The sequence below is a fragment of the Carassius auratus genome, chromosome 20 (genome assembly GCF_003368295.1).
Source record: "Carassius auratus strain Wakin chromosome 20, ASM336829v1, whole genome shotgun sequence".
NCBI classification, from domain to species: domain Eukaryota; kingdom Metazoa; phylum Chordata; class Actinopteri; order Cypriniformes; family Cyprinidae; genus Carassius; species Carassius auratus.
The window spans coordinates 15,470,723-15,482,350 of record NC_039262.1 but is presented as its reverse complement, the minus strand read 5'-3'; the positions used below and the strand labels follow the sequence as shown (position 1 = coordinate 15,482,350).

Genomic DNA, 11,628 nt, shown 5'->3' with positions numbered 1-11,628 from the left:
GTGATGATGCATTAGAATAATTGGTCTTCTGTACATAAATCACACAGCTTAGAGAGCTGGCCAACACAGAGAGCTTGCTGACTACGAGTACCTCCTATTTGTCTTACCAAAAAAAAAAAACAACACAGCCATATCCGTTTCTCAAATCTAATGATGCATTCATCTAATATAGCAGTGAAAAGCTAGATAATGACCTGATTAAGGAGTATGACAGTAAAACGCACTCTCAGTAATGATTCATTTCCACTGCCACAGTCAACAAAGCCACTAATGTCAGTGATAAGCAAGTTAATTCATCAACTTCTGTTAAATATCATCATTCCATCAAACGAACGTTACTTACTATATGAACAGATATCAAATAAGCTTGCGTAAGTACCTCCTGCATCATTAACACATCTTGAGAGCACTGACGAATCAAAACTTGGTTTCAGCATGCACCTCCCAGAAATATTTTGCTTAAATGGAAACCTTTGCTTTTCTATGAATGCTGAGAAAAGCTTCAGCAGCATGTTTGGAATTCCGAGCCATAGAGTGCTTAGCTTATGATAGGAATGCTGACTCACTGCTTCCTGTTTCAGTTGCATACAGGCAGGCAGGAAACCACAGGAGAAGCTCTTGGGTGTTGGTTGCGTTCTTGGTTATCTACAAACATATAAAGCCCCAGGGGTGAGTTTAAGGCAGGAAGTGTAGCTGTATAAATGCTGGGCATTACCCATAAACATCCGAGTCACCAGAACCAGAGCTTTACACTGAGCAATTGGAGAGACGTGCCTCAAAGCATTTTAAATTAAGAGGGTGCTTTTTAAATTCTCTTAAAATTACACCTTCTATTAAGCAAACATTTTAAAAGACATGCAAAAATGAAATTCCTTTTTTTTCTTAAGGGTTTACACATTGTACATTGATCATATGATCATACGTTTAATTCAGCAAGGATGCATTAAATTGATCAAAAGTGACAGTAAATAAATTTTATTTAAAACTTATAAATATTTATTACAATAAATAAAATAAATGCTGTTCTTGTGAACTTTCTATTCATCATCTATTTCTTCTGAAAAAAAATGTATATATCATGTTTTCCACAAAAGTTTTAAGCCGAACAACTGTTTCGATAATACGAAATGCCAGTGGTTTCCGAAGGATCGTGTGACTGTGAAAAAGAGGAAATGTTCTCAGAACTTTGGCTGTGTTCTCAAAGTTCTGAACAAATGTTACATTAACAGAATGTTTGTTTAGAATTATCTTTAATGGTCTTTAATGATGTTCTCAAAACATTAGCAGAAAAACTTGATTCATGTTTCATTCATGATTTTGGCAATGGGTATATTTGTCCATCCTTTTGACCTACATGTTTTTGTACATACCCTTTAATATAAACTATATAATCTGAATTAATTATATTTAAAAATATGTTGAAATTGTTATTTGAAATTGTAATACTGCTTCCCGATAGTACTGTTTTTACTGAATATTTGATCAAGTAAATGCAGCCTTGGTGAGAATAGAATTTTTCTTTTTTTTTTACATTAAAAAAATCTTACCAACCACAAACTTTTAAATAGTAGTGAATAATCACAAATTCCTTGACTGTTATCTAACTATTTAATCTATTCATGGTGAGCAGAACATTCACGGTCTGTTATCTCAAGAGGAAGCCCTGTAAGTGTCCTGTAATGACTGATCATTTTATGGTTTCCTACATGAAACTTCACTGCTCATGTAGTCAGCTCATTTAAACACATTCAAATTATTTCAGAGTTCAAATGATTCATAGGTATGTGCAGAAATAATGTTTAATATCTGTGCATGCTTTTAAATTTCCAACTGAAATATAAGAGGATTTTGTTTACTCACTGTTAAAAACCGATTTATCAGAGAGTTAAAGTGTTTAATTTCTGTGAATAAAATAATCAAAATTAACTGCATAAATAATGACTGGTAAAACACTCCCCCAGTCTTCCAATTGGTTGGATAAAATGATAGCTCCGCCCCAATCTCGTACCATTGTTTAGGCTGGGCTGGTCAAATGCTCAAACAAACAGAGCCACAGTCTTTCAGGGGAATCAAACAAACGTCATATTTACATTTGTCTGCATACTTACAGCGGTGATAGAAGAAAGTAACTTATCGGAAAAAAGTGCACACTCACCTTTAAAAAAATAATGAAATACCCTAAGAAGCCCACAAGATAAAACAAATCTAAGAAAAAAATCTTGACAAAGCTGGCATACAGTAAATGTAAAAAAAAATGTTTTACTGATATACAGGGATTCATTATTGTTGCTTTAGTATATTCCCCATAATCCATATTTTGATCTGGAGTTTAGTCCATCCTATCATTCCATATGTTTTCGTGCATCCCCTTTTCAGTTCATCTATTGGTTCTGCATTGAGGTCATGGTTGCATCTCGTACTGGCCCTCTGTAGCAATGAAAAAGTCATTGAGTATGTCCTGCAGGTGGTCAAAGGTGGGCCTGTCCTCTGGCCTATCCCTCCAGCACTTCAGCATGATGTCATAAAGCTCCTCTGGACATCCATCTGGACACGGCATCCTGTAATCCCTGTCAAGATTACGGATCACCTCTGGATTCGTCATGCCTGAAATGTAATAAAGCCCAGCCAGGTTTTTAAAGATCTATACATCTATCCTACACTGTTCTGAATGGAATACGAAACCCAAGAGAGAAAAGCCCATTACCTGGATACGGCACTCTGCCGTACGTGACAATCTCTGTCAAAAGAACTCCAAAGGACCACACGTCTGACTTGATGGTGAAAGTACCGAAGTTGATGGCCTCAGGGGCCGTCCATTTAATAGGGAACTTTGCACCTGATTGGTAAAAAAAGATGTGATAAAAGGTGATAAATGGGATTTTGGAAAAAGCAATGTGCAAGCATGGAAAATTTGTATTTTGCAAAAGTTTATTAATGATCCAGAAATACTATAAATAAAGCCTAAAGTAATGAAAGAAATACTATAAATAAAGCCTAAAGTAATGAAAAATCTGCCTTCATGTGGTAAAATCAGACAACACGGAAATGTCACCATGGAAAGAAGCTGTTCAATATCAGTAGCTCATACCCAACCTTAAAGGTCAAATATGTCAGATCATCACATTAGAAATCAAATGTCAGCATTGACTGGTGCCAATGAATCTGTGGCAGTGGAAAAAACACTGCACTGTGGGAATAAACTGGTGTACTCACCTTCTTGTGCAGTGTATTCAGATTCTATGATCCTGGCAAGGCCAAAGTCTGCTATTTTACAGTGCAGGGTCTCAGAGACTAGAATATTAGCCGCACGCAGGTCTCTGTGAATGTAATTTTTCCTTTCTATGAAAGCCATTCCCTCTGCAATCTGTTACACAGAGAGAAATTAAACTGAATGTAATAATATAGGCAATATGTGGAATACTTGGTAATTTTTAAAATGCAGTTTCTCAAAAAAAAAATTAACTTAAAATTTTGTTTGTCAGTGACATTATTTAAAATCGCTACAAAAAGCATCAAAGGATATTGTTTGATGGCAAGAACAAGGCAGACACGTAAGTTAGCAGCAACATAGTGGGCTCTAACAGGAAGTTTCACAGAGAGCAAGAACAGAGTCTGGGGCTTGTTAGGGGCTTCAGGTCGATGGAAAAAAGTACGTAATATCCTGCCGGAAGATATTAATCTAAATTTGTGGTGGTGTTTCTAGAAGAGTTCAGATCTAAAAATGTGCAGGCCATGAGCTTACAAGACCAGAGACCATTTCCTCTACATATCCCTGACAGTATCTGGTGCATAACAATTCTAAAAATAGTTACAGAAGTTGAAAATGATGTACAGGGGTTGCATGAATTAACTAATTAATGTGCAGGTTTCCATGCAGTGCATTTAAATGTATCATGTTCCATAAAGATTCAAATCTGCAGCACCAGAGAAATAATTAATTGCTACTAAGAAGACAATCAAGAGAAATCCTGACAAATTGAATTATTCTTACTTGTGCAGCCATATCAATCAGCTTGGGAAGTTTTAATTGGTGGCCATCTTCCGTCTTCAGAAAGTCTAATAAGCTTCCTTGAATAGGAAAAGAACAATTTTAAAGTTTGGACAAGTTATGTCATCATTTGAATTACATATGGTTTAGGACTCTAATAATGTTCTGGTAATACCAACCATTAGCCATGTATTCTGTGACAATATATATGGGTTCTTTGGTGACTACAGCGTGCAGTTTGACCAGTCTCTCGTGCTGGAGCTTCTTCATCAGATTAGCCTCCTGAAGGAAAGCCTCTGGCTCCATGGTGCCTTCCTTTAAAGTCTTGATGGCAACTTTCTGGGAGTTTTTGTAGTACCCTACAAACAAGAGCCACAGGCACATGCAATTTCATCAACTTTTGGCAGCTCAATGAATAACATTTTTAGGACACATATAACTTTAGCCTCATGGTTAGATTGTAAAGAAAGGGCCTAGAATCAGTTATTTATGATCAGGTATGCTGTAAAAATCAAGTGTAATAAGCTCTTTTATATATATATATATATATATATATATATATATATATATATATATATATATATATATATATATATTTTAAACAGGGTATATTTACTGTCTGTTCTTGCTTTAAGCATATACCTAGTTATATAAAACAAATAAAATCATTAAAAAAATCAAATGTATAAAAATAAAACTATATAATACTGTATAAAAACAACAACAGCTAATTATACAGTATGAAAACAAATATTAAGCCATTCTGCTTCTCAAGTAAATGTATATGTATGTTAAAAGAATTTTAAAAGAACAAGTTGTTAAGATCTGCAAGAACGCACACTGTATAGTGGGGGAATATGGATTAGAGGTTTTTGCAGCTTCCGATTAATATTGACCATGGTGGCCAAAGTAAAAACCTCTTTGACTTTCAGTGAAATTATCATTCATGTGGCTAAAATGTGACAATACCACACAAAACCACACAAAACACTGACACACCCTTGAACAAACAACTTCAGGGCCAGTATAAAAGAAGTGTATTCTGAAGTGAGATGAATACAAAGACATATTGACTTTCAGTCACATTTTATTTTAAGGTCCAATTCTCCCAATTACCAAACAATTAACTATGACTTTTGCCTCAATAAACTCCTAAGTTGGGCAGTATTAAGGACGTAGAACATGGTCATGCAGATATTTGGCTTTTTAAGTACTAATAAAAAGCAAATATGTTAATAATATACATGCTAATAAGCAACTAATTAATAGTAAGAACTGGTCATTACCTCATTTTTATATTAATTAAATCTCTGATTGAATTAAGCCTCTGAATAAAATGTTTTAATTACATTTTGTAAAATAATTTTATGCATGTTATATCAAGGCAACACTGCTTCAATGAAAATAAATGACATTTTATAGTATTACTATAGTATTCATCTCAAGAATGAAAATCTTCCATTTTAATTATTGTTTATAAAATTTACTCTGTAGACTACTGTAGGTTTTGTAGCATTTAAATCAAGATAATGAATCTGAATACATACTACACAAAATTAAGAAGACTCTCTTATAAACTTAACTCAAATTGTCCAGAGCAAAAATATGCGTCAACCAACCATTGAGGCAGAAAAGGAAGAATAAAGATTTGTTACAAAGGCAACATTGCGCAACTGAACTTTCTTCTGCTTCTTACCCATCCACACTTCTCCAAACTGACCGGCACCCAGTTTTTTCACCATTTTCAGAGTCTCTCTGGGAATCTCCCACTCATCTTGAGCCCAGGGTCTCTGAGGGGCAGCGGTTTTACACGGACTTCCAAGCTTCTGACATAAACCATCTGCGGTCCCTTTATGTGCAATAAAAGAGTTTGAGAGAACAGCAAGAAGGTTGAGTGCTGATTATGTCACAAATGTAGGAGCAATTTCTAATTAATCAAGACTAGCATCTACCAATCTGTCTGAACTGAAACCATGTTTACTTGGTTTTGATTCTGTCTGGAGAAAAACACAAGATGTGCTCAAACCAAAACGTAGAAAAGGGTTTTTGCTACTTGTAAACAGTTCTATAAAAAGACACAACAAACCAAAATGGGGCAAGAATGTGGAGTACGAACTAAGACTAAAGCTGACCTATTTATCTGGTGGTTAAAGCAACTGTTTGTCATGTTCTCACTGCTACGACCACAGAAAGCATACAGTGGAAGAAACAGAAGAGGTCCTAGATACAGCAACAGTCTTAGCTCTGACTACTTACTGGAGTAATATTTGACTAGTTCCTGAAGAGAAGAAAAGGTTGTGGAGGGAGAGATGTAGAAACCACCGTTATCAAGGCCTCGGATCTTATAATGCTTGACAACATCACCATGCTCTGGGGTGGAGTCTCTTATAGACAGAGAGAAAGCACCTGCAGAGGATCACAAACAGCTGTTCAGTAACATGGCTGATCAGTAGGCTCTTCTCATTTTTATGAAGAACAGAATCACAACCAGCCCAGTTCTGTAAAGGTTTTTGAAATAGCGCACATTAAATGTCATCTGACAGGTATCACAGAAATATGTGGCCTAACAATATGAGAACCAATACTTGTCGGCCCAGACTCTGTAAAAAGATCAACGTAATCAGGGAAGCATTCAATACCTTTAAGACGGCTCTTAGAATCTCTGAATCATTTTGTATGTCAAGGATTTCTCACATCAGGTTTGCTTGTCTTTAAAGAAATGGCTGACATTGCTTATAGAATGTAATTTGCTAAACAGTAAACAGATATTTTCAATTTATTTAGTGATTTAACACTGCATTTTAAACACAAACTGTTTTTGTCTTATTTTCCAGAACAAATATCTAAGGCCATGCATTTGGTCAAATTATACACTCAGTAACCTCAGTTACTGAGAAATTTCCAGTGAAGTAGAGTTTCTGCATTTTCCATTGCTCTGCAAGTAGATAAATAAAATAAAAAGGCTATTAATATCTCCCCTCAAAGCAAAGCACAGATCTCAGTGCATGGGTTGACATTTATTTGCTCTTTCGGGCTCTCTGCGTGATGTGAACTTGAAAAAGAGCTGCAGATTCTGGAAACTTACGCACACTTTATCAGCGACAGATTTGATCAAAATCAAATAAAAGTAACAAAGTTTTGAGGCTGTGGGCCCAGTGCTCCCTTAAATGTTAATTTAGCTTGGCTGGCCTGAGATAAAAAATAAAAAAAAAGATCAGAAGAACTGAAAATATTGTGATGGTGTATTATACTGACTAATTTAAGTCATTTCTTTAGTATTTCCTTCTCTTTGTGGTAGAAACTGAACTAATGTTATAATTCTTGCTGTGTCTGGATAATGTAGTGATACACAGTACAAGCTGCTTAAAAATCACAGCCTCTCTAATGTTCCTGCTTCAACTCACCTTTGCAATATGTTTTTGGATTTTTTTAGCACCAAAATTGATAATATATGTAACCACGTAGTTACCACTCATACTTCTGCTGCCTCCTTCTTAAATATTTCTGCATTTTCTGGTATCTCTCTCTTTAACTTTGCTATTTAACTTGCTATTCTCCCAGTCTCGATGTAATATGGTTTAAAAACTGAAAGCCTCAACTTCCAGAGTTGGTCTGATACCATCTTGTCTGTTTAAATCATGTTTTTATTCACTCTCTCCTGTTGTTTTGAGAATTATTAATAACTCTCTGTGCACCGATGTTGTGCCAGCAGCACTTAAAATTCCTGCTGTCACCCCTGAACAAAAAACGAACAACATGGACTTTGATAATCTGAATAATTTTCATCCCATAATCTTCCATTCCTCACCAAAATTTTAGAACAAACAGTGGCTTCTCAATTGCTTTATCATCTTTCCTCTAATGATCTTTTTGAGCCACTTCAGTCTGGATTTTGTAAACTCCACAGCACTGAAACAGCGTTAGTTAAGGTCACTAATGACTTGTTAATGGCTTCTGGTTCTGGTTTATCTAGAATTTCTGATTTATCTATACTGATTCTTCTTGATCTTAGTGCTGCTTTTGACACTATAGATCACTCCATTTTAATCCCCCTTTTAAAGACTATCTTTGGAGTTGATTCTGATTCTGCATTAAAGTTTGTTGTGATGGGTGATTGCAAGTCTGAGGTTGGTGTGGTGTAGTCTGGTGTTCCCCAGGGATCAGTTTTGGGCCCTTTACTTTTTAGTATTTACATTTTTCCATTTGGCCAACTTTTAAGAACACTTGGTCTTAACTTTCACTTTTATGCCAAGATCTATATGCATTCAGTCTCTTCTTTCTCAATATTTTACTGAGATTAAAATTTTTTCAAGTGATGCTTATTGGTTCACCTCATCAGTTACGTAAAGCAGAGGCCATAACCTTAAGTGTGGATGGCTCTGCTTTACAATTCCAAACTACACTAAAAAATCTGGGGGTGATATTTGACACCAATTTAACATTTGACCATTATATTCGTAACACAGTCAAAGCATCATTTTTTCATCTCAGAAACATTGCCAAATTACGTCCCGTGTTGACTTCCTCTGTGGCTGCAAAGTTAAGTTTTATTTTATTGTTTGCTTAGGTTTACACTGCCTGCACTGTTATGTGTATCTTTTAATTTCATATTTTTTATGTAAAGTGCTTTGAGATACTACTTAAAGGCGTTATATAAAATAAAGTTTATTATTATTATTACTGTTGCAATGGAACTCTTTGAAATGTTGTGCACTTTTGTGCTTTTGGGCCTCAAGACGTGTACTGCTTGAGCAGCCATTCAATGATCACATGAAAACAAAGGGGAATTAATGTTACTGGCATCTGACCTTTGGTTGTTTCACTTTCTCTCACAAGAAATGCTCCAGGTTTGTTTCCCGGTGCCAGCAGAAGACGCTCTGTGTCTCTCCGACTCATGTCCTTTAAAAACCATCTGGAACAGAAAACAGACCCTTTATAATATCAATCTTTTACAAAGATTAAGTTTACAAATTATAAATCTGTTAGGTCCGAGTGTAAGAGTATTGATGTAATTAAGCATGACATTAATTCAGTGCATTGGCTGAAATATGGCAAGTGCTAATATTCAGAACAACGAACCACACTCTTGTCCATGCGCTACTGCTGAAACATATCCATATACTGGTAATATTTGTTACTACTGTACCTCTCCACCTCCATCGTCTGTGCTCTTGCCACATATGTAGACGGAATATATCCCTCACAACCAGTGACCAAGGACTTCGCCAACCACCATTCACCAGTCCTGAGAAAAACATGGGACAAGTTAGTCACTGTTATCATTTGGCTCTTTAATCTTTTTTTATGTGTTATTTGTGTGTGGTTATTTTAGTTGACATTCGCATGTAGCAAATTTAAACAGTACACAATATAAAAATTATTCACCTGGAATAACAAAAGCAAAAAGGTAAAATGGGTTGATATCTTAATTAGAAGTTTATTAGCCCAAAACTATGCCTACTGTGTTATACACACTTTATTAGGTTAACAAAGTACTTACCAATTATGATTAATTGTAAACATTTACAAGTGGAGATCCTCTCTAATATATAAATTGCTGGAAGTCTTTGCTGTATTTTAATTTTATACTCGTATTACCAAAAAAAGTAGCGGTATTTTTTACTCACTCTTTAATAATCTTAAGTCTGTCTCCTTTTTTGAACTGTAGATCATTATCACTAACAGGCTGGAAGTCAAATTGAGCAATGACTATATCTTCATCTGAAAAGAAAGTTAAAATATGCAATTCAAATATTGGAAAAACATTGCATTCTGGTGCATTACATGTGAACAATAACATGCCATGACAGTTTCTGGCCTTTTATTTTCTAATTTTTAATAAGAACACAAGATCTGCACCCAGCAACATTATTAATATAATGTATTCAAAATGGTTTTTGAAAGAAAAACGCTTTCCCGAATATAAAAACGTATTACCTAGACTGTTGCTCTGCTTCCTGTGATCTCTTGACAACTGTAAATAAAAGATTTCATTTTCATATTCATTAATGATTTCTAAAAAACTTACATGTAATAGAAATGTATTCATTTGCAATAATATACTATATATAATAGTGTGGTAATATTTAAAAAAAATAAACTGGAAATAGTCTTGTTTGTCACTGTGAAGCTCAGTAAAATAAAAAATAAAAAATAAATAAAAATAAAAAATAATATATATATATATATATATATATATATATATATATATATATATATATATATATATATATATATATATATATATATATATATATATATATATGTTCTCAGTAGAATTCAGCTGGTCATTAAAAACACTAAAATCAGCAATACTTACATGAAAGTTGTTAGAGTTTGATGAATTATTATGTTCATGCCCTTTAGAGTCTTTGCGATGTTTCTCGTCACTACAAGCACAACCCATCCTAAAAAAAACACATTTAATCAGTGTTCATTTACTTATATGTTATCAAATCAATTCTATTGCTTCCTTGTAATCACACCTATATTCACGGCTGTCAGTCTCCCCAGTTCTCTGCTCGGAGTCCAGTAACAGTCCAGAAGAAACCCAGAAAGGTCCAGAAAGGCATCATATTGGGTGCTGAATAAAAACATTTTTAAACTCACCCACATGAGCCAAACATGATCATGATTTTAACACAGTTTGGTGGTTTACACTTTAAAAAACTTAATAAGTATGATTCCATTAGTATAGTTGGACAATCACTGACAAACGCAATCCTATCACACAAACAAAAATAAAACACAAATATTAAAGTATTTATTAAAAAGTGCTCACCCTTATGAAAACAGATTCCATTGGATGGAAATATTAACTAGTGCAAAAGACAAAAAGATGGGATTTTTAGGTGTTTATCATTTTAACAGCTTGTCAAACTGAACTAAACGAAAGAAACATTTTCAACACATTTTCAGCTAAGGTGATAATTTGTGATGAGTTTTTAAATAACAGTTTCCATTCAGACTCTATATAAGCATAATCATAAATATCATTAAATGCAGACTACTACTTGAAAGTCAAAATATATATTTTTTTATTTTATTTATTTTATTTTATAGTTTTGAAAAAATGCTACCGATGAAGTAAGTAAAACTACAAAATGTTACCATTATATATCACAGGAATGTCTACTACTGTACATACAAAATATCAATTTAAAGTCAAATAAATATGTACTTACATTTTGTGTGTCCTTTAAGCATGCTTAAATATATTTAATAATCAAAATTCAGGTACTTAATTTATGAACTAAATCACGAAAGTATTTTTTCTCTTACACACACATATGAAGATACACAGGCAGCCCATCTACTGCAGGCACACACCCAATCTGCATGTGAGGCCTGGTATATGCCCTGAGAGACCGCATTAGTTGAAAGAGATAAATAGAGATGTTTATTTAGCATACCCCTCCCTCTCTTTCCTCTGTCAGAGCTTAATTCAAAAACTGTGCAAATGCCTTAAGTAAAGCACGCATTTGATGAGCATGTGATGTCAGACACTGAAACTGTAGACAACTTCATATTTGAACATCCTCATTCTTAGTAATGGTTTGACAGCTTTGAATGTTTATTTTTACTCTATGCTGTCCGTCAACAAGGAAGCCTGGTAATTTTTCTTGGAAACACTGAAATAA

The 11,628-nt window shown here is 34.3% G+C and overlaps 1 protein-coding gene across 1 annotated transcript; it reads right to left on the bottom strand.

The window, feature by feature from the left end:
- Positions 1-1,773: 1,773 nt before the first annotated feature.
- Positions 1,774-11,516, bottom strand: LOC113037757 (tyrosine-protein kinase Blk). The gene is made up of 15 exons (XM_026195107.1): positions 11,173-11,516; positions 10,770-10,806; positions 10,474-10,571; positions 10,308-10,395; positions 9,926-9,962; positions 9,616-9,709; positions 9,135-9,233; positions 8,797-8,900; positions 6,245-6,394; positions 5,685-5,837; positions 4,168-4,347; positions 3,992-4,068; positions 3,214-3,364; positions 2,705-2,836; positions 1,774-2,604 (listed from the first exon to the last, which is right to left on the bottom strand). Exons 4-15 carry the CDS (start codon positions 10,392-10,394, stop codon positions 2,402-2,404), a joined length of 1,467 nt encoding a protein of 488 aa, XP_026050892.1. The 5' UTR covers position 10,395; positions 10,474-10,571; positions 10,770-10,806; positions 11,173-11,516; the 3' UTR covers positions 1,774-2,401.
- Positions 11,517-11,628: the final 112 nt, after the last annotated feature.

Excerpts from the sequence above, each read along its gene's own strand:
- LOC113037757 (XM_026195107.1), bottom strand. The coding sequence starts at position 10,394 with ATGGGTTGTGCTTGTAGTGACGAGAAACATCGCAAAGACTCTAAAGGG. Across the intron at positions 9,710-9,925 it reads GAAGCAGAGCAACAGTCTAG|ATGAAGATATAGTCATTGCT; the intron begins GTAATACGTTTT and ends CTTTCTTTTCAG. Across the intron at positions 3,365-3,991 it reads TGATTGATATGGCTGCACAA|ATTGCAGAGGGAATGGCTTT; the intron begins GTAAGAATAATT and ends TCTGTGTAACAG.